This window comes from Dreissena polymorpha, chromosome 16 (genome assembly GCF_020536995.1).
Source record: "Dreissena polymorpha isolate Duluth1 chromosome 16, UMN_Dpol_1.0, whole genome shotgun sequence".
Classification (NCBI taxonomy): Eukaryota; Metazoa; Mollusca; class Bivalvia; order Myida; family Dreissenidae; genus Dreissena; species Dreissena polymorpha.
This window is the reverse complement of record NC_068370.1, coordinates 3,606,611-3,629,106: the sequence shown is the minus strand read 5'-3', so window position 1 is coordinate 3,629,106 and position 22,496 is coordinate 3,606,611. Positions and strand designations below refer to the sequence as shown.

Here is a 22,496-nt window from a genome sequence, read left to right as displayed (position 1 = left end):
TGTGAGAAATTCTTAATAATTTTAATTGAGAAAATCAAAATTGACTTGAGAAAAGACATGTGTAGGAAAACAAAGTAAGCCGGGAATTCAGTAGCATATCATCTGTCTGTGCACGCCTTCTGTACTAACTAGTGGTTAATTGGTTTAGCGAGTAGAGAAACATTTTCTTACATCTTTTTCCTTTTGGCTGGGATGTTTTCTTCACCTGACTGAAGATCTGATGTCTCCTCCGCTTTCCTTAATCTCTTTTCTGCCTCCATAAAGGAACCTAGAAAATATATTCAGAATACATGTGACATACTCAGTGATTTCAATTGAAGCAGAATCCTGCATTTTGATGCAAGCAAGTTGCAATTTCCTGATTTCTGACTCATGCAAAAAATAAGCCTTGCATTAATTTGACACATTTGTTTTCCACAATCTAACTTGAAAAAAGGACCAGAAAATTCAAATGATCTTTTATGGAAATAATAAAGCTTTTGTGAAAATGTTTTATTAATTGTCATGATAAATATATAGCTATTACAAAACCTTAAATTGTTTTGAAACATTTCAAGTTACTTCAGTATTTTGTCTCGCTGGTTTAATTTTTTTACTGAAATCCCTGATAATGTTATTCAAATAACTTTTGAACCTTCCAAAACATATTTTTTAAGAGTTATTTAAATGTTGTATTACTTTTACATGAATTATATCAGATATACTGTAACGTAACTGTTTACCTGTATAAAGAACTCGGCAACTGTGCTTTGTCCAATTTTCCGAAGGCATTTCCTCTTTCTCTGCGGCTATCTGGAGCCGTTGAAGGCCTTTATACAGGGGCCACCAACATCCATTTTCATGTAACCAAATATGTGGCACTACTGCCACAGAGTCCTCCCCATCAAACAATACCACATGGAATGCACTGGCTGTCATTTTACTTGGTGGAAGCTTTTGGTTGAAAAAAAGAGTGATAATGCCTTAAATATTTTGTATTTAGTCAGTTTTATTTTTGTTAAAAATGTCAAATTTAATATTCATCTGGCACCATGTCACTTTTATCAAGTAAACAACTTCTTTCAAGCAACTTTAAAAGTGTGCTGACAGTTTTTTTTGTTTTTGTGAAGGTGCTATGGCATTCTTATAAGAGGAAATGTTTTCTACACAAAGGGGAAAGAAATAGTAAGAGTACCTTTCAATTTTGAAGAAAAGTACATGCTTTTAAAGGAATTTACTTGGGGGAAGGGGTTTTTCAGATTTGGGAAAGTGGCCTTTATAAGGCCTCTCTTAAATTACTGGTAGGGAAAAAAGACGAATACCGGTATTTACTTTATTTTTGAAGGACCGTCCAAACTTCCCACCCAAGCTATTGCTATCAAACTTGAAATAAAATCTTATTACTTTGTTTTATGTCTTTACAAATGTTCAATAGATTGTCGAAAATATACCTGAACTATTACCTTGACCTTATTGAATAATTTAAACAATTACCCCATGTCAAATGGCTTACGTTATACTGTCAAGCACTCAAATAGTCTAGCGCGCTGTCCTCTGACAGCTCTTGTTTCAAAATGCTTTAAGATATTGTCCTGATATTTTGGTGTGTGAGTCTACCTACAATACTTTCGGATGAAGTATGACTTTTGTTCCGGTCTATTGATTTTTTGGCGAAGTGATGGGCCTTGGATTTTGACAAAGCAACTTGCCGGTTCAATTTTATGAATAATTTCCATATCACCTCTCTGATTGCTTCCAACATTCTTTGTTTTCCACAAATTATTTACATCAGCAATATTCAGGCCTACAACATCCTGTATTGTTTGCTTCCATTTGCTGCTTTTCCTTGGCAAATCAAAAATGTGTTACATCAACCATGGATAGATGAAGAATTCAGGATCACAAGGGGAATCGACTGACAGGGGATTTGTGTACAAGGCCATAAGAAAAGATTGCCTAGGGGCATATCTCCACTGGCGAGTAAAGTAGCGCTACTCCCCTTGTTTATGTTTATCAGGGACAATAAAACACATCACCTCTGTTGTATTTAGGGAAAGTGTACTGTGGGCCCTTTCATGAGATAACAAGAAATGTGTTTGTCGGAAACACTATGTCCCCTTCTGCGCCGCTTTGAATTTTTTTTTTTATTACCTTTGACCTTGAAGGATGACCTTGACCTTGAACTTCCACCACTCAAAATGTGCAGCTTCATGAGAACGCCGCTTTGAAAAAATAAGTTTTTTTTACCTTTGACCTTGAAGGATGACCTTGACCTTGAAGGATGATTGAAGGATGACCTTGACCTTGAAGGATAACCTTGACCTTAAACATCCACCACTCAAAATGTGCACCTTCATGAGAATGCCGCTTTGAAATGTTTTATTTTTTTGACCTTTGACCTTGAAGGATGACCTTGACCTTGAACTTCCACCACTCAAAATGTGCAGCTTCATGAGAACGCCGCTTTGAAAAAAAAATAAAATTGACCTTTGACCTTGAAGGATGACCTTGACCTTGAAGGATGACCTTGAACTTCCACCACTCAAAATGTGCAGCTTCATGAGAACGCCGCTTTGATTTTTTTATATTTGACCTTTAACCTTGAAGGATGACCTTGATCTTGAAGGATGACCTTGACCTTAAACTTCCACCACTCAAAATGTGCGGCTCCATGAGATACACATGCATGCCAAATATCAAGTTGGTATCTTCAATATTGCCAAAGTATTAATAAAATGAGCGATTTTGGCCACATACTTTACCTCTGACCTTAAAGTATGACCTTGACCTTTCACCAATAAAAATGTGCGGCTCCATGAGATACACGTGCATGCAAAATAACAAGTTGGAATCTTCAATATTGTCAAAGTATTAATAAAATGAGCGATTTTGGCTACATATATTTGACCTCTGAACTTGAAGGATGACCTTGACCTTTCACCACTCAAAATGTGCGGATCCATGAGATACACATGCATGCCAAATATCAAGTTGCTATCTTCAATATTGCAAAAGTATTCATAAAATAAGCGATTTGGGCCACATATATTTAACCTCTGACCTTGAAGGATGACCTTGACCTTTCACCACTCAAAATGTGCAGCTCCATGAGATACACATGCATGCCAAATATCAAGTTTCTATCTTCAATATTGCAAAAGTATTCATAAAATAAGCGATTTGGGCCACATATATTTTACCTCTGACCTTGAAGGATGACCTTGACCTTTCACCACTCAAAATGTGCAGCTCCATGAGATACACATGCATGCCAAATATCAAGTTGGTATCTTCAATATTGCCAATGTATTAATAAAATGAGTGATTTTGGCCACATACTTGACCTCTGACCTTGAAGGATGACCTTGACCTTTCATCACTCAAAATGTGCAGCTCCATGAGATACATATGCATGCCAAATATCAAGTTGCTATCTTCAATATTGCAAAAGTTATTGCAAATGTTAAAGTTGGCACAAACCAACCAATAGACCAACCAACTAACCAACCGACAGGGCAAAAACAATATGTCCCCCACTACTATAGTGGGGGACATAAAAAATTGCAGTAGATCTATTATAACACAAATCCTAACTTGACAGCCAGCTGGGGGTGGGGCTGGGCCCCTGCGTACGGGCCTGCATAGCTCACCAACTGGTTACTTATCGAACTAAATCATCTCGTTAAAATCTGACAAATTGTTGAGTTACCATTTTCCTTGCTGACATACTCAGGTAAGTCAGATAGGCAAGAGTAAAGAAAAAAAGTAAATACATATTCCTATTTTATAATGCTTTTTTACCTTTACATAGAAATCTTTTAAAATATTGTTTTTTAATCAGGCACCCCATTTCCTTTTTCTTAGAGGAATAAAAGTATATTATAATTACCCATAAGTTTGCGCTCATATTTTTTTCAGGCTAGTACAGATTCTAAGGTTAGAAACCAGATGGGCTAGTAATTTCACAAATTCCAATTTAAAATACTGAACTCGCAATTAACATTGTATCATTTAAAGGATTGCAGATGCAACAAACACTGCTGATGAGTAAGTGTTTCCAAATTGATTAGAATAAAAAAAAATCATGCAAAGGACGCTACAACTAAAAATTAGCACCAGCCACCCCCAAAAAAGTTCAACTCAAAATAATGACAGATCTAATAACAGATCTAATAAAATCCTGCACAGACCAGTTTCAGTTGTTGACTTTTCACAACTGCATTCAGATGTATGGTCGCTAAATGGGACACATTGGTCTATTTGTCAACTTGTTTTTCAGTGGCAAAGTTCACTGCTTACAATTAACATTATTATTTACTTATCTGTACTACAAGGAATCTGATTTGGTTCATTACTAAAGCATACAAATTACTACATAGCATAAACTCAAGACCCAAGTGAAGAACATGAGATGCATATTAACAATAATTGTAAATATAAATTAAGTTTCAAATAGCTATAGTGTAATAAAGGTATGATGCTGCTAGCTTTATGACATCAGAAACATGTCTGTACAGGTTTTTTTTGGGTGTTGTGGGGGAATGGGCCTTTAGCCCTTATGTGTGGGAAATTTTACGTGGGATTTTCCACTTTGGGGAAAAATTGTGCGCATGGGAATTTTCGCGGCGTTTCCCTTTTTGGGGATTTGTTTACTTACTCTCTCATTATTACAATACATGTGTACATGTTTGCACTATATTCTTTTTTTTTTTTCATAATTTATTACCTTTGGCAAGAGTTAATTGAAATAGAATTGAGATATTATAATCATGAGACACATCTTTCTATAAAAAAAAAAAAAAAAAAAAAAAAAAAAAAATTTCAGGGGGAATTTTTGGTTCTGAAAGGGGAAAAAACCAGCCTAGTTTAGTGGGGGAAGACGCGCCGATATTCGGCGTCTGTTATATAAGGTAAAAAACCCTGCTGTAAAACAAAAGAACATAACATGGTAATTTCTTTTATTACGGTTCTCAATTTAACAGATTTAAAAGATCTGTCAGTGATGTGATTAAAGCATTTAACCTTTTGTTATGTATAAAACTGTAATAAAGTTTTAACTTATTCACATTTGAAGGCTTTGTAAGAAAGCTATAATTATTTATGTTGCAGGAGCAAGATGGACTACACATACAACCAGGACAAGCCACACAACTACAGCACAACTACAGCACTTTATCTCAAATGCTGCAGCATAGCATGATGACCCCCCCCCCCCCCCCCCGAGAACTATTCTCTAGGGACGCATCATTTTGGCCAAAGTAACATGTACAAAGACCATAACTTTGGCATGCAGCAAGTACATCATGCTTCATTTAGTTATAAGAATGTTCATGGGCCAGTCGAGCCAGAAACAGTTTCAGAACCTTCACACAGCAGTACAGTTAGCATAGACATGAGAGGAGACCATACTGTTTACCACAACGAGAGCTAAAAGGCAGAGGTCTGTGGTGAGGTACTGTTAGATGATGTGAAGTTCACATGTGGGGCCTGCCTGTTGCTGTTTAGTTCTGTGTGTGGACTTCACAGGCACATGCAGAGTCACGGCTCTGGTTATTACTTGGGCTGTTCCACAAATACAGCTTACCCAAAGGTTCAGACAGTGTCCTCTGAAATGCAGACTGACTTGCAGACAGTGTCTTTAGAAATGCAGACTGAATTGTTGACATTTAATGTTCCAGAGCAGGCCGACAGTGTTGATGCCACTGATGCGAGGACTGAAAGTACCGGCATTAATGAAGTCAAAATTGAAGTTAAGGGTCTAAGACAGAAGCAAAATAGCGCAGACTCGATAAAAATTGAAAGGAGAACGCCACCAAAGAAGAGAGGACGCAAACCAAGAGAGAACAAAGAGGAACAGGTAAGAGAGAAAAGGAAGAGGCATTCTGTTGGAGGAAAGAGGACACACTCAAGGGTATCTGATATTGATTTTGACTCTGCAGAATCCAACGATACTGTCAACTATGAAATAAACGGGGCCAACAAGACTTTCCCTCAAGTTGAAACAGGGGATGACTTTAGCAAATAAAATATTGAAGATGTTAAAGAAGAAATGGATGACGAAACCACTACCACTAGCTTAGAAAGTACCAGAAAACGGAACAGTTCAGACGGAAAGTTATCAAAGAAAGGCCGATCAAAGTTCATCCTTGATGAGAGTGGATTATTCACATGCTCAGTTTGTAAGGAATTATTTGTAACTAAGAGGTTGATGTCTGAGCACTACTTGGAAAACCATTCCAGAAAACAAATGCTAAAGCTCGGCAAACATTTTACCAGCACTGAGGCAGGGACTTTCACATGCGATGAATGTGGTGAAGTGGTGAAAAACCATTACCAAGGAAAGCTTCAGATGAAGCGGAAACATCCAGAATTGAAGAAAGGCAAAGACATTGAGACAGAATGCCTCTGGTGCGGTCAGGTGTACAAGAGTGCGGGGCTTTGTCAGGTACATTCCAGGAGCTGCGAGTTGAATTCAAAATTCAGCTGTCAGATCTGTAAAGAGAGATTCACTACCACCGGCGACTTACAAAATCACTTACTGGCCCATTCCAACATGGAGATCATGGCCTGTACGATATGCTGCAAGGCGTTCACAAATGTGCAGTACCTCCAGCGGCATATGCTTACTCATAACACAGCAAGGAACGTGCAATGCGAGCATTGTCGGAAGGGAATGGTGAGTGAAAGGGCCCTTGCAAACCATCTGGTACATTGCACGGGGGAAAGAGTGGTGCCTTGTCCACACTGCAACGTGAAGTTCAAGACCAGGCAGGCACTGAGGCACCACATGACCGTGCATTCCGATGATCCTCCGTATGTCTGTGATGTTTGTGGGTTCGCAGGTTGGTAATTTACTTGGTAGTTGGTACATTTTGTATTTTAATTATTTTGGAAGTAATTTTTTTTACACAAAAACTGGTATCTCATTATTGTAATTATTGATGTAAGGGACTTTAAAATATCTGATATTGGTCCTGTAATATGAATTATTATGAAAAGAAAGTAAATTGAAAGTCTCTCTATGTAGGCACATTTACCAATATTGAAAATAATTCCAGTGAATGTTGTCCTTGCCTTGCATTTGTGAGTATTATATAACAAAGAGTAAGAATTATTATTGCATTTCTTGTCAGTGTGCTGAGTCATTTAGTTTATTCTTAATGAAAAAGTTTTTTGTTTCTATATGTTCAATATGTTCTCAGTGAAGACGGCAAGTATTTTCTGATACATGTCCCTACATTTCATTGATTTATATGTTCTCAGTGAAGAAGGCCACATATTTTCTGATACATGTCCCTACATTTCATTGTTCTTTATGTTCTCCGTGAAGAAGGTCCAGTACCTGAGATAGATGTCTCTTCATTGCCATGTTCTATAAGTTCTCAGTGAAGAAGGCTCACTACCTGACATTCATGTCCAAACATTATCTTGTCCTATACATGTATTATCTCAGTGAAGAAAGACCAGAACCAGATATTCATGTCAAGCCTTCTATTAGTCTGACAGGGGTGTCAATTGTCCCAAATTTGAAATCCGGAAAATTAAATTAAGCCGTAGGATAAAGGGAAGAGAGGGCCCAACCCCCCCCCCCCCCCCCCCCCCGAGTCCTAGCTTATTGTTCTTTTTTTATAGTCTTTCTAGGTGCAATTTCTGGTGAGTACAATGCAAAATATTATAAACCAAACCATCCGTAACACCGCAGGTGTATTTGTCATTCTAAACAAATGATATTAAGAACTTCGAAATTAAATTAAAATCGACAAACCAGCGTATCCGAAAACGACTGTCCGAAAACATGTCGTGATACATTATTTGCAAATGAAATAAAATATGCATATCGTTTGACTGCAGAAAAAGAAAACCAGTAACCAGTCACCTTGCAAATATGCAGTCAATATATAATTTGATTACGGCTAAAACACAGTATTGGTGCTCATAGTAGTCTCACTCACCTAAAAAATTGAAATTGTAGATACAGCATTTCCTTGGTGTTATTTTTAAAGCTCAAGGTATCCCCTACTCAAATCAAGTTGAATTTTATTTGATCATGCATGCATTATTTTTTTATCTAACATTTTCATCCTATGGTATAATACAAGTTACAGACACTACACTAGTCATATAACATGCAAGAAAAACATAGCAGAACTTCAAAACTTCAGATATTTTCACTTTAACATCAACTACAGGTTATAAACTGTTGAAATAAAGCAAAAAACAAAAGTGATTACTATCTTAACCAAAAAAATAAAAGCATTAATTAATCAGATATCAGACCAAAAGAGAACCAATCAAGAAACTTTTCTATAACTGTTGAAAAGCTCAAGGTATCCCCTACTCAAATCAAGTTGAATTTTATTTGATCATGCATGCATTATTTTTTTATCTAACATTTTCATCCTATGGTATAATACAAGTTACAGACACTACACTAGTCATATAACATGCAAGAAAAACATAGCAGAACTTCAAAACTTCAGATATTTTCACTTTAACATCAACTACAGGTTATAAACTGTTGAAATAAAGCAAAAAAACAAAAGTGATTACTATCTTAACCAAAAAAATAAAAGCATTAATTAATCAGGTATCAGACCAAAAGAGAACCAATCAAGAAACTTTTCTATAACTGTTGAAAAGCTCAAGGTATCCCCTACTCAAATCAAGTTGAATTGTATTTGATCATGCATGCATTATTTTTTTATCTAACATTTTCATCCTATGGTATAATACAAGTTACAGACACTACACTAGTCATATAACATGCAAGAAAAACATAGCAGAAATTCAAAACTTCAGATATTTTCACTTTAACATCAACTGCAGGTTATAAACTGTTGAAATAAAGCAAAAAAACAAAAGTGATTACTATCTTAACCAAAAAAATAAAAGCATTAATTAATCAGGTATCAGACCAAAAGAGAACCAATCAAGAAACTTTTCTATAACTTGTATTATAGACACACAAGATAGCTAATTAGGCATTTGTCTGAAACCAGGAAGTATATTCAAACAAAATAAATTGAAACAATTGGTTTGAAAAAGCATACCTTTTCATAAAAGGTAGAATTGCATGCTCATAAGTTTGGTTACAGACACTACCAAAATATATGATTCCAAAAACAGTTGCAGAATGGCATAAAGCATTAAAAAATGCACTATAAAAGCAAGTTTACATAAAAACAGTGACTTGAACATTATATCAAATGATTTTTGATCTGTTAGAATTTTAGTTAAAACACATTTTTTGTGTACATGATCTGAGTTGGTTACAGACACTACACATGGGGTAACAATAGCTGTCCAGGAGACGTGTAGCTAGACAATTCTCAGTGCTGGGCACATACAAGTCAAAGAAGACTAATCTGACATTATGAGTTTGGCATCTCATATGAATTGGCACACCTGTATAGAGTTTCAAATTAATATAATCTAGAATTTCATTATGCAGCAATAAGCATTACCAAATAATGTGCGGAAAACTTTCCAAACATTTCAGTGTAAAAAAAAAATGTAATTTTGCAAGCAGCAAATCAGTGATGTATTTATAACCCTTTGTTTCTCTAGCTATCAAGATAATCACAGAGAAGTTTAAGCTTTAAGTAATGTTTGCACTGAATTTGAATTTGCGAAGTCCACTTTCAATAATATCTCTGGATCGTGTGCGCTATAAACAAGATGACATCTATTGATTCCTGTAAACAGTCATCTCTTCCAGGACAAATTTGCTTAACTTTTAAAATAAATGTATTTCAATCTGATTTCTGTTCTAAAGCAAACACTAAAATGTTCTTTGATTCCATTCTTTTGCTCTAGCCTAGCAGCTACGAAGGCATCATAGTTGTATTTTAGCTTCTCATATTTTTGTTTGTTCTCCCAATGCTTAACCTTCATGCAGCCAAACCTAGTCTTATTTTATATTTTATGCTTTCCGGTGGTTAATAGAGAAATATCAGTGAATTAAAACTGATCATTTCACTGTTTCAAACAGTGAAAATTATCAGTGAAAATTATCGATAATTTTCACTGTTTCCTGTGAAATGACGTCATTGTTTTACGAAATGACGTCATTATCGCAGCGAAATTCTTTAGTTAAACTTTTTAAAAATGTATATAAACTGTAAAAAAAAGCATAAAATAAAAAGAAAATTTGTTGGATTCGGTGGAATATCGATTTTAATTCACTCGTGATCATAGAAAAAATATTTATTCAATCGTGGCTGCGCCACTCGTGAAAATATTATTTTATATGATCACTCGTGAATTAAAATTGATAATCCACCGAATCAAACAAATATGCTCTATATCTTTTCTTTTTTGCTTGATTTATCTTTGCTTCCTGAAACAAGAACGGAATCAAAATTCATTTTCCTTTCTTCAAAGTTTCTGCTACTAATTAAAGTATAAGAATGTAAATTTATATACATGTAGTGTAAAGAATACAGTGCGCATGTCTTCATTGATCCATTCATAAGCAAAGGAAATGATTAAATTCAGCCATTTGGATCAAAGTAAAAAACAGAAGTTACTTCAGACATGGTTAAAACTCATCACTTTAGCTATAAAAATGATTTCATATGCTCTTTGATAGCATGAACAATAATAAGTTAAAAGTGAAGGCATTGTAGAGTCTGTAACCATATGACCATCAAAACAAACTGTTTGATATTGTGTCTGATCTCAGTAAATTCTCAAATGGTTTTGTTTGAATTTACTGTTCTCATGATATTTAATGCAGAAAACTATGTTTCCAATTGCATATTCTAGAAGATAATTGAAAAAATGCCAGTTTATAGAAAGCTACACTATGAAGACAATTTATTTACATTTTTATGATAAATAGTTCAAATTTCAGACAGAAAATGTCTAAATAATGCACCTTAGACATCAGCAATGTAATACAAAATACAATTTTGTTTCATTTTACTCACATATAACAAAAAAGGTTTAAGGCTTACAGAAGGAAGTTAGTGGTTACAGACACTACGAATTTTAGCGTAGCATAATCAAAATGGTAGATATATACCCGAGTCATTACAAGAGGTTTGCTCTTGTCTTCTCTCCATATTATTAAAAGGGTTGTATGATCGTAAAGAACACAGACATATTTAGATAAATCATTTTAGAAAAAGAAAATCAGGTTATATTGTTCCTAAATAAATTGTTCATAAAATAATTCCACAAGAATGCTTACAATATTTCATCCCAAGAGGTCTTGCTTTACCTTTTTTTGCACATTAATCTATTGCACAATGTATGATGTAACATTCCAACATAAAAGATGGAAGTTTCTCATGAGTAAAACAAAATATTTATGAGAAATAGAACAGGGATTTTTTCCTTCATTTTTTACACATTTTTGTAGTGTCTGTAACTTTTTTTATTGAGTTGCTGTTTTTTAATGGTACAATACAGCACCACCAATTTTGGCCAACTTTGACATCACATGGATACACATGAGCCAATGTAGGATTTATACTTTTTCATAATGAAACAACAAAATTATTGCCATATAAACTTGTAAAGGTTACAGACACTACAAAATTTAGAACTGGAAAGTTTGACAAAGAACAAGCTCTCATTCGAATATCTTTGCTAGAAATGTGATTTAAATGGTTTAACTACTTATTATAATATACAGTCGAGTTCTAGATGTCAATAAAAGTTATTATTAATGTCATTTTGTACACAATGTTGGCATATAACAACAGATTAGTGTTTGAATAGTGTTGAAACAAAACTTCTACTGACGGTATTTTGCTTATAAAATCCATATTTTACCGATTTCTTTAATTCAAGAAGCAACATTTGCAGGATAGAATTCTGAATAAAACCAGACCAATAAATGCACAATTTCAGTATGATATTTCGAGAATTCTCTATTTTATATTCAAGCTTTTTTCGAGTGAGACTGCATAACGCTCAAAAATGGCCATTTTTAGAGCTTGTTTCCATGCATATCTCAAGAATGGGTTACACAAATCTCTTGAAATTTTCAGGAAAGTAAGAGAGGTATATGCCAGGCTTACCAATCTTTAATATTGGTTCTTATCGTGTTTACTTTTTCTTTTTCATGCATATAACATGAAAATTCCCTTATGAGCACCAATACCGTGTTTTAGCCGTTAACATATTGTTTTAAAATATGATATTGCAGTGCTTTACTTAGCCTGTTACTGCTCATGTCAGTGCCAGCCGCTTACCAATCAGAAATCAATAAATAAAATCGGTACCAAGCACAAATGTCCGGAATGCCGACGATGCTATAACAATATTCGTTCTGAAATGATCCCGCACTAAAAGAATTTTGTCCCTACCCCCACCCGCCTTAAACAAACTCATTGGATTAACATTCACCTCAAAATCAACCCTGGACAGCTCAAATCCGGATTTCCGGAATAATCCGGAAAATTGACACCCCTGTAGTCTGGAAAAACATTATCTTGTCCTATATTATCTCAGTGAAGAAAGCCCAGTACCTGAAGCGTCACATACGCTGCCATACAGGAGAGAGGCCTTGCTGATGTGCAGACTGTGGCATGACGTTCTCTTCCATGAATGGGGTCAACAGGTACACAAGAAGTCACAGCCATGATTTTTTTATGCCCCCGATCGGGTGGCATATAGCAGTTGAACTGTCAGTCCATCTGTTTGTCTGTCAGTCTGTGCGTCCGTCTGAAAACTTAAACATTGGCCATAACTTTTGCAATATTAAAGATAGCAACTTGATATTTGGCATGCATGTATATCTCATGGAGCTGCACATTTTGAGTGGTAAAAGGTCAAGGTCATCCTTCAAGGTCAAAAGTCAAAAAACTAAATCCAAGGGAAGTAACAAGGTCTAAAGGGAGATAATTTCTATTTTATATCATTTGGCAGGACAGGTCCAGATCATTTTCACAAGGGAAGTAATATTTTTTAAAGGGATATAATCAAAAAGATTATTTTTTAATTCAAAGCGGCGCAGTTTGGGGCATTGTGTTTCTCACAAACAAATCTCTTGTTTTTTAACCAGGTTTTTTCGAAGAAAAAAACTGGTTATTAGATTGGCGAATGTCGGCGGGCGGGTGGGCTGGCGGAACAAGCTTGTCCGGGCCATAACTCTGTCGTTCATTGTCAGATTTTAAAATCATTTGGCATATTTGTTCACCATCATTAGACAGTGTGTCGCGCGAAAGAATTACATTGATATCTCCAAGGTCAAGGTCACAATTTGTGTTTGAAGGTCAAAAATGGCCATAAATGAGCTTGTCCAGGCCATAACTTTGTCGTTCATTGTCAGATTTTAAAATCATTTGGCACATTTGTTCACCATCATTAGACGGTGTGTCGCGCGAAAGAATTACGACAATATCTCCAAGGTCAAGGTCACAATTTGAGTTTGAAGGTCAAAAATGGCCATAAATGAGCTTGTCTGGGCCATAACTATGTCATTCATTGTGACATTTTAAAATCATTTGGCACATTTGTTCACCATTATTGGACGGTGTGTTGCATGAAAGAATTACATCAATATTTCCAAGGTCAAGGTTGCCACAACTTAAAATAGATTGATTTTGAAAAAACTATGTAACTATGAAAGGATGATAACTCAAGAACGCTTACGCCTAGGATCATGAAACTTCATATGTAAATTGATCATGCCTGGCAGATGACCCGTATCAATTTTCAGGTCACTAGGTCAAAGATCAAGGTCACAGTGACTCGAAACAGTAAAATGGTTTCCGGATGATAACGTAAGAATAATAAATAATCATAGGCATAGTACATGGCGGTTTAATCTAGAAATATTATTATTTGTTATTAATAAATGCAAACAGAATACATTTTAAATGATGATATGAATAGACTTTCTGTAAAATATTCCCAAAGTTGGGTGCTAAAAACGTCCCTTTTTTGATCCACAAACACGATGGGCCGCCATTTTGTTACAAGCTTACTTTGAATCATTGACGTTCTTTTGATTCAAAGGTTAACTTACACTAAAAACTCATCTGGATTATTGGTTAAACTGGTTACGCACTATAATCGATTTAAAAAAATAAATAAAAAAAATCACTTTGTATAGCGTAATGTTACACACTGGGATGATTTTTAAAGCGTTTTTTTTTCAATGCGTAAAAACGCATCTTATCTGGAGCTCTGCATACCGTAGCAGGATACTCAAGTTCATTTAATTCATAAATATTTTTATTTAATTGTAATTTTTTAACAACAAGGTCTGTGTTTTAACAAAACATTTTATATAAGTTCTTTTTAATGTACAAATGTATTTTAGAAAAAGAAATACTGTTCTAGCCCTTAAGGGATGTAACGCTAGCTTAAACCAATGTATGAATAAGCGGCAAGGCCATATGTTCATTTTCGTACGGAAGTAGGATACATTTACCAGCTATTTCCGACACACACACTGCCTGGATATCACCATTTAGGTGCCTTACTCTGAATATGCGCAAATCAAAAGACAGCAATGGCTCGCTATAAAAATGAGTATTATTTGAGAAAGGTTCAACAATCAAAAGCCTTTCATCAGAATCCTCTGCTGGACTTAAAATATTTCTAATAATATATACTTTATCCCGGATAAGAACACAATTATCACCCTCTTTCACCGACAGGAAGAATGACTTTGGCAAGAACATCTGAGCAAACTGCAGGTAACCAGCATTATCCCTTGGTAAAGGACCATTATAATATTGTTTTTTTACCAAACTTTTATCTGATGAAGACTTGTTTCTAGACAAGAAATCTCCCATACCATTTTCAGACAATCTTCTGACAACCTGTTGATAGGAATGATTGGGTTTTCTTACCAGCTTCTTTATTCTTTCTAAAAAGCTTTCAAACATGAAATCTCAAAAACTATTCAATGCACCATAGCGGGAAACATCATCAGCAAGGTGAACCAACCCATGCACATTATAAACATACTGATTATCACCATACAATTCACCAAATTGACTGACAAATAAAACTAAGAGCTGTTTTGCATAGTCACAGTAGACATGACAGAACAAAGGGCTTGACAGACAGTTTATAGCTACAGAAAACAGCATGAAGTGTCTGTAATAGTTCAATGGCAAACTACTTTAAACAAGAAATATCTTTAAAAAAAAGATATACGGCCTTGATTGTGGTCGATGTTTATGAACGATCAAAAGTTATCTCTATGAGATAAAAAGTAGCGGATGCCTTTTTTCTGCGCAGTTCTTAGCTACATCACAAGCAAATCAATTACGGGGTGTTGCGCCAGATTTCGTGGCTTATTTTGCTTTATGTGATATTTTTACTCAGATGTCTATATTTACAGAATAGAAAAACACAAGAAACATGAAAATAAACGAGTGCATATAGGTCAGCCGGCAATACTCGAATCTTATTTAATTGCATAATTATAGTATAGTGAATTATTGTGCTCATGCTTAATAAACTGGTCAAAATGGATAAATATTTCTAATTAATTTTATCAAAATTGGTCCTTATCATGCAAATGTTGAAAACATATTAAAAATCGATGATTGGCATACCACAATAATATTGCCGAATATCTTTATTTAGTATCTTTCTGATCAAAACAGACTTCAAGTGCACAAAGTTTACGAGACGGCGTTTATATAAAGATTTCTGCAACTGACCGCAAACTGACCTTGATACCTTGCGGATTGGAATGCAATGCATTAAAGTTAGGTAACAATTCTGCTGCTGAAACGACGGCTTGTTTACGCCAACTGTACTCGACCAAGGCAACAGCTGTGCCTAAAATATTGATAAAGCGACTAAACGAACTATTTACTCCATCAGACAAAAATAGCATAGATTCCAATTTTGTCCTTCAATGAAAAGGTCGCAACCCCTTCTGCGAACTCCGGTGATGAACTGTATATAAACTCTGACTTTCGCGGGTTGAAATGCAATGCAAGTAAGTACTAAATATGAGAATATAGCCTTTAGTATAAACGCTTTTGCACTGGTAATTCTCTGAAAATAAAAGGTGAACGCACAAACTGTATTTATGTCGAAAATTGATTGTAAAACTGTTCTATCTATTGAGCCTTTTCATTAGAGATAAAATTGTTTCATGCAGTAAAACAGTGTTACAAAGACGCGGATATGTTTCCAATGTCCTGGTGTTATACTCAAATCAGCCAATGGAATAAATGAAGTGTATTCATTCGTACCTAGCCGCGGGAAATTTTATTTGCATATTATTGGATACTTACAAAGGTCAAGTCAGGGTGAAAAGCTGGCTTAATACAGCTTACGCCGAAAAATAACAGGTCCCAAGTACAACAGAAATTGCCTTAATTCAGTTTCTTTCCATCTGTCTATATCTGCCAAGTGTCTGCCTTTTCTAAGAAATTCACGGGGCATGAACTTTGCCAACCTGACAATCGCAGGAGAAACTTGTCTTACAAATCCAGCGCCTTGTCTACAGGTAAGGGGCCCTTTCATCCAAAGCCAAAGAAGCCGCCTCATTACACCAAGACAAACAAGATGCATGTAATCAAGTGGGAATTGACTAACCATTCCTATAGGCAGACCAAGAAATGGTGACTTGCCTACATGGTGCTCCTTATTTCTTAGTTCATCAAATTGCACATCTGTTCGCAGCACAGCATCAACTTCAGGGAATGTCATTTTCTCAACCCATCTGCCTTTCTGACAACATTTGTCACATCCATAATACCCGGAATGACCCTTCACCTGTTTGATAAAGGCACGAGCTGGTGTATCGCAAACAAAACAAGACACTTGAACCATTAAAATGTGTTCAGAATTGGGAATTTTAATGCCATTTTGCAAAACATCCTGAAGTTCCTCTCTTAAAAATCGAAGATACATATGCACATTCCCTGGTTTCTTGTTATCATAGAAAATACCAACAATAAAAGGCGTTGTTTCAACTGGGTTAATGACTCGACACAAGATTGGCCACAACTGAGCATTTGTACTTTTGAACAAAGGGAGCCCATCAATATTAAATTGCACTGAGACAGACTCAAGTTCTTCAACACTACCAGATTCAACTGCTTTTAACAAAGATTTGGCAAAGCCAAAATGATAATAAAAACCACTTTCCACTTCAACCATTTCACACCCTGTGTCAGTTTTTAACAGTGTCCTTGGATCTTTAGGCAACAACGGGTGATACTTACGAAGTAAACACAATAGCTCCCGTAAAGCAGTATGTGTTAATCTGTTAGAGGTTGCCCAAGTTCGTAGGTAATCTCTCTATCTATCTATATATAATGCTAGTCGCCAACAATTAGCATTACAAGCAGGCGCGTGTCAGTGCTAGGAAATTAAGGAAGAAGTGTATAGGAGATAAAAAGTAATACATAATGTATTTGTGAGACATAGAAACAAAGGTGATAGTGTTAGTTAAAAGAAGAAATATACAGATAAAAGGTTAAAAACAGCCAACCTGCTTAGAAACTGTGGTCTAGTTTGGTCACCCTCTGCCTAAACTGGTCCAGCCCGGGTGTACATTGTCCAGGGTAATCATGGAACTTAGGCTGGAAATCCATGGTATAACATGGAATTCCATGGAAATCCCTGGAATTTGAAACAGTTTCCAGGGTTTTGTTCTAGAAATGTCCATGAAACGTGGACTTTTTTCCAAGCATTTTCCAGCCTTGGATGGAAAAGCATGGAAAAGGAATGGAAAACGCTGGATTTAGGCTGGATAACCATGGAAAATATTTCCAGATAGCATGGAAAGTGGAACATAGAATTTTTTAAGCATGGAAAAGACTCTAACATTTTCAGCTGACCCTGGAAAAAACTTAGACTTTATAAGAGGAGAAAATAACTTATAAAAATGCAACACATTTTATTCAAAGTAAATCAGAGTTCAACAATTTACACAACATATGAATAAAACATAAAACAATGTGCATAGTTTGGGCAGAAATAGTAGTAGTTATAGTAGTAGTAGTAGTAGTAGTAGTAGAAGTAGTAATGCTGGTGCTGGCAGTAGAATATGTTGTAGGAGTAGAAGTAAAAGTGGTTGTTGTATAAGTTGTACAAGCAGTTAAACTACTGATAATTATACTATTGGTGCAAATTTAAGTGACAGTAGCAGTAGTATCAGTTATTATTGTGTTGTTGTTTTAGCATTTACAGGAATAGTAGCAGTAATGGTAGCAATAGTAGTATAAATAATAATAACAATACTGGTAGAAGCAGTAGTAGTAGTAGTTACGGAAGTAGCATTAGCAGCAGCAGCAGTAGTAGTAGTAGAAGTAGTAGTAGTAGAAGTAGTAGTAGTAGAAGTAGCAGCAGCAGCAGCAGTAGTAGCAGTAGCAGCATCAGCAGCATCAGTAGCAGTAGTAGTAGCAGTAGTAGTTGAAGTACTAGTAGTAGAAGTAGTAGTAGTAGTAGTAGTAGTAGTAGTAGTAGTGGTAGTAGTAGTAGTAGTAACAGCAGCAGCAGTAAAAGTAGTAGTCGCTGAAGCAGGAGTTGTAGTAGTAGCAGCAGCAGCAGCAGCAGTAGCAGTAGTAGTAGTAGCAGCAGCAGCAGGAGTAGTAGCAGCAGCAGCAGTAGCAGCAGAAGTAGCAGTAGTAGTAGTAGTAGTTAAAGCAGTAGTAGTTGAAGCAGTAGTAGTAGTAGTAGCAGTAGTAGCAGCAGTAGTAGTAGTAGTAGTAGTAGTAGTAGTAGTAGTAGTAGTAGTAGTAGTAGAAGTAGTAGTAGTAGTAGTAGAAGTAGTAGTAGTAGTAGTAGAAGTAGCAGTAGTTGTAGTAGTAGAAGTAGTAGTAGTAGTAGTAGTAGTAGTAGTAGTAGTACTGTAGTAGTAGTAGTAGTAGTAGTAGTTGTTGTTGTTGTTGTGGCTGTTGTAATAGTAGTAGTAGTTTTGAAGAAGTAGTAGTAGTAGTAGCAGTACTAGAAGTATCAGTAATAGTAGTAACTTTAAAAGCAATGTCTACAAGTTTAAATTCCTTAACCCTGTTCAAGGTGTATACACACTCAATATTTAACTACAGTCCAGGTTTGCAATTAACAAACTATCTGATATGGCTGTGTGTGAGTCAGATATGTCTGCGGCTAATCTATTGGTTATAAAATATCGCAGCCTTTTCTGATTGGCTGAGTTCAAATACAGAAAGTTTACCTGTTAGATTGAAATTCTGGAGAAGGCGTATTGAAGAAAATATGCAGGTTAAACTTGTTGTTAAAATGAAGTTAATGTAATTTCACAAACAGTAGAGTTAATGAGTTTTTCCATTAACAAGAATTTCTTATAATAATAATGTATGGATATCATTTGGAAAGTGACATGAAATGTTGTTAAAAAGTGATGCATACAAGTGTTTCAGAAGTCTCTCTAGGAATAGAACAACAACTGAAGGTTTGTGCTTTTCATTATTTTTAAATATTCCTTTTAAATTTATTCTTCTTATGGCATCATTGTAGACCTTTTTTATGTGACATTTTAGGTAAAAGTATGGCAAATATAGAAGTTTAAAAGCAGCTGTCACACACATTTTCACTAAGTGCAGTTTGCAGCTTGATAAAGGTAGTCCTATGTGGAGATATTAATAAGCTTGAATGTAGTATCGGAAATTTATAATGCATGGCTAGGGAACTGAGGCTAAGGGAGTTATGTGCTGTACATGATGAGAATTCAATGCTCATTAATGCTGTTAATGTTTATAAATAAATTAATTAAACCAATAGCATTGTGTTTTTTTTGTTTCACTGTGCATTTTCATACCAATAGAATTACACATCATACTAATTATAGCAATAATAAATTTGTACTAATCATACCAACAAATTTTGTTATGCTATGATTTGTGATGTATTAACTTCATTGTAAGTTATTATTTAAAGACCATTTTACTAAATATTTAAAACAATACTTGAATTATTTTCTATATACATTTTCATTATGTGCTTTAACTGTAGCTGACCAGTTGATAGAAGATACTGCAGAGTTTGGCAGGGAAATAACCGAAGACAGCAAAGCGGTTCTTTTGGCGCATTTACCAAGAGGACTAACATGGCCACAAATTCATGGTAAATATTGTTATGCCCCGGGCTCATATAAGTAATTTAGTGTTAACCACCTGAAAGTATTTTGTCTTTTTGGTATCCAATATTTTGGTCTAGTTTCAATTACAGGTTATTTTTATATGAATTAGCAAATTAGCATAACTTTCATATAGCAATATCTGAATATAAAATTCCTATATATGTTTGAGTTTCCAGATACATGCTAGTGTACCCCGTTTTGGGGCATTTAAGAAAACAACAATATAAATTTCAAAATAAAAGAGAGTCATATAAAAATATAAGTTAAATCACCAATTTATTCACTTGAAAGTCTCAGTTTTCCTGTGTGGTTGCCTGTTTGCAAGTAGATTATTAAAGCCCGCTTGCAAACTTTAAGAGAATAAATTTCAGTAAATGGAAAAGAAATAATTGCTAATTACTTAGGATCGTAAATGTTCGCTAAAATACAAAAAAGCCAGATGTACCGAATTGAGCAGTGATATGAAATATCTAAAATAGATTAAAATATGAATGAGCATTGAAGTATAGATATTCAATCATATGATTGCTGCACATTTACTTTTACAGATGAATGTAAAAAACTTATGACTTTCTTGTAATATTGTTTGCTTTGTTTTTCTTTCAGAGATCATGCAGGAGCAGTACAGTATAACAGCAGTACAAGTTCTATAAAAGATCCACGACCTACTGAAGCCCAGCTAATTAACAAAAAAGTTTTTAAAAACTGTAATTTTATCCCACCTGGGTACTTATAATTTACTAAGCTGCCCACACAAGTTTTAGACTTGCAATTATATTTTAAATTGTCACTTGGAAAGTAATACATGTACATGCATTATGTTCTGAATTTCTTTGAACAATAAAATTATATAAAAGTATTTTAATGAAATTAAGCACCTAAATTGCATTAAAGTGAAAGTAGCTGAGAACAAGATGTGTTTGTGAAACACAATGTCCCCCTATATGACGTTTGACCTTGAAGGATGACCTTGACCTTGACCCTTCACCACTCAAAATGTGCAGCTCCATGAGATACACATGCATGTCAAATATAAAATTGCTAGCTTCAATATTGCAGAAGTTAAATTACATGAGCAATTTTGACCCATATATTTGACCTAGAAGGATGACCTTGACCTTTCACGACTCAAAATGTGAAGCTCCTAAAGTTACACATGCATGCCAAATATCAAGTTGCTATCTTCAATATTGCAAAAGTTTTCATAAAATAAGCGATTTGGGCCACATATATTTGACCTCTGACTTTGAAGGATGACCTTGACCTTTCACCACTCAAAATGTGCAGCTCCATAAGTTACACATGCATGCCAAATATCAAGTTGCTATCTTCAATATTGCAAAAGTATTCATAAAATAAGCGATTTGGGCCACATATATTTGACCTCTGACCTTGAAGGATGACCTTGACCTTTCACCACTCAAAATGTGCAGCTCCATGAGATACACATGCATGCCAAATATCAAGTTGCTATCTTCAATATTGCAAAAGTATTCATAAAATGAGCGATTTTGGCCACATATATTTGACCTCTGACCTTGAAGGATGACCTTGACCTTTCACCACTGAAAATGTGCAGCTCCATGAGATACACATGCATGCCAAATATCAAGTTGCTATATTTTATATAGCAAAAGTTATTGCAAAATGTTAAAGTTGGCGCAAACCAACCAACCAACCAACAGACCAACCAACAGACAGGGCAAAAACAATATGTCCCCCACTACTATAGTGGGGGACATAAAAATAGTATCCTTGTGCTCATGGGCAGCTACATATATTGTGACATACATGAAGCAGCTAAAATAACTTAAATTTTTCATTTTGTTTCTTGTATATCGTTTGTACAGGGTTCGTGAATTGTTACTGTATATTACTTGACTTGCTTGTATTTTGTTACTTTGAATACATGTTGTGAAGGTTGCATTATACTTTTTAACTTTTAAAGTAGCGCCTGTTCTGTTATGTTAGGGCCTGATTTATGATAATGGACCTAGAGGCTTTGTAAGCATGTATTAAACAACACTTGTTTGATCTGAATAATTTGTTAAATAAATGTAACACAATTTGTAATCTGATGTTATATTTTGATGAATTGTGAACAAAATAATACATCGAAGAAACTAAGGCATTATGTTGATTTTTAGCTCATCTATTTTTTGAAAAAAAATTATGAGCTATTGTCATCACCTTGGCGTCGGCGTCCGGTTAAGTTTTGCGTTTAGGTCCACTTTTCTCAGAAAGTATCAATGCTATTGCATTCAAACTTGGTACACTTACTTACTATCATGAGGGGACTGGGCAGGCAAAATTAGATAACTCTGGCGTGCATTTTGACAGAATAATGTGCCCTTTTTATACTTAGAAAATTGAAAATTTTGGTTAAGTTTTGCGTTTAGGTCCACTTTTCTCAGAAAGTATCAATGCTATTGCATTCAAACTTGGTACATTTACTTACTATCATGAGGGGACTGGGCAGGCA

At 35.1% G+C, this 22,496-nt stretch overlaps 2 protein-coding genes across 4 annotated transcripts in view; one reads left to right on the top strand and one right to left on the bottom strand.

Moving 5' to 3' along the window:
• Positions 1 to 22,496, bottom strand: part of LOC127862175 (uncharacterized) — a 48,501-nt gene that overhangs the window by 5,375 nt on the left and 20,630 nt on the right. The window contains exons 1-3 of one of the 3 annotated variants that reach the window (XM_052401172.1): positions 17,405 to 18,081; positions 723 to 933; positions 172 to 268 (exon numbers count right to left, since the gene is read on the bottom strand). In XM_052401172.1, the coding sequence (XP_052257132.1) occupies positions 172 to 268; positions 723 to 918 (293 nt within the window). In that variant the 5' untranslated portion in view covers positions 919 to 933; positions 17,405 to 18,081. Of the gene's footprint in view, positions 1 to 171; positions 269 to 722; positions 934 to 17,404; positions 18,082 to 22,496 lie in introns of those variants that run through there. The other 2 variants (XM_052401173.1, XM_052401174.1) reach the window with 2 other exon arrangements.
• Positions 6,188 to 12,503, top strand: LOC127862743 (zinc finger and BTB domain-containing protein 49-like). The gene is made up of 2 exons (XM_052401999.1): positions 6,188 to 6,821; positions 12,442 to 12,503. The coding sequence occupies exons 1-2, from the start codon at positions 6,188 to 6,190 to the stop codon at positions 12,501 to 12,503; spliced, it is 696 nt and encodes a 231-aa protein (XP_052257959.1).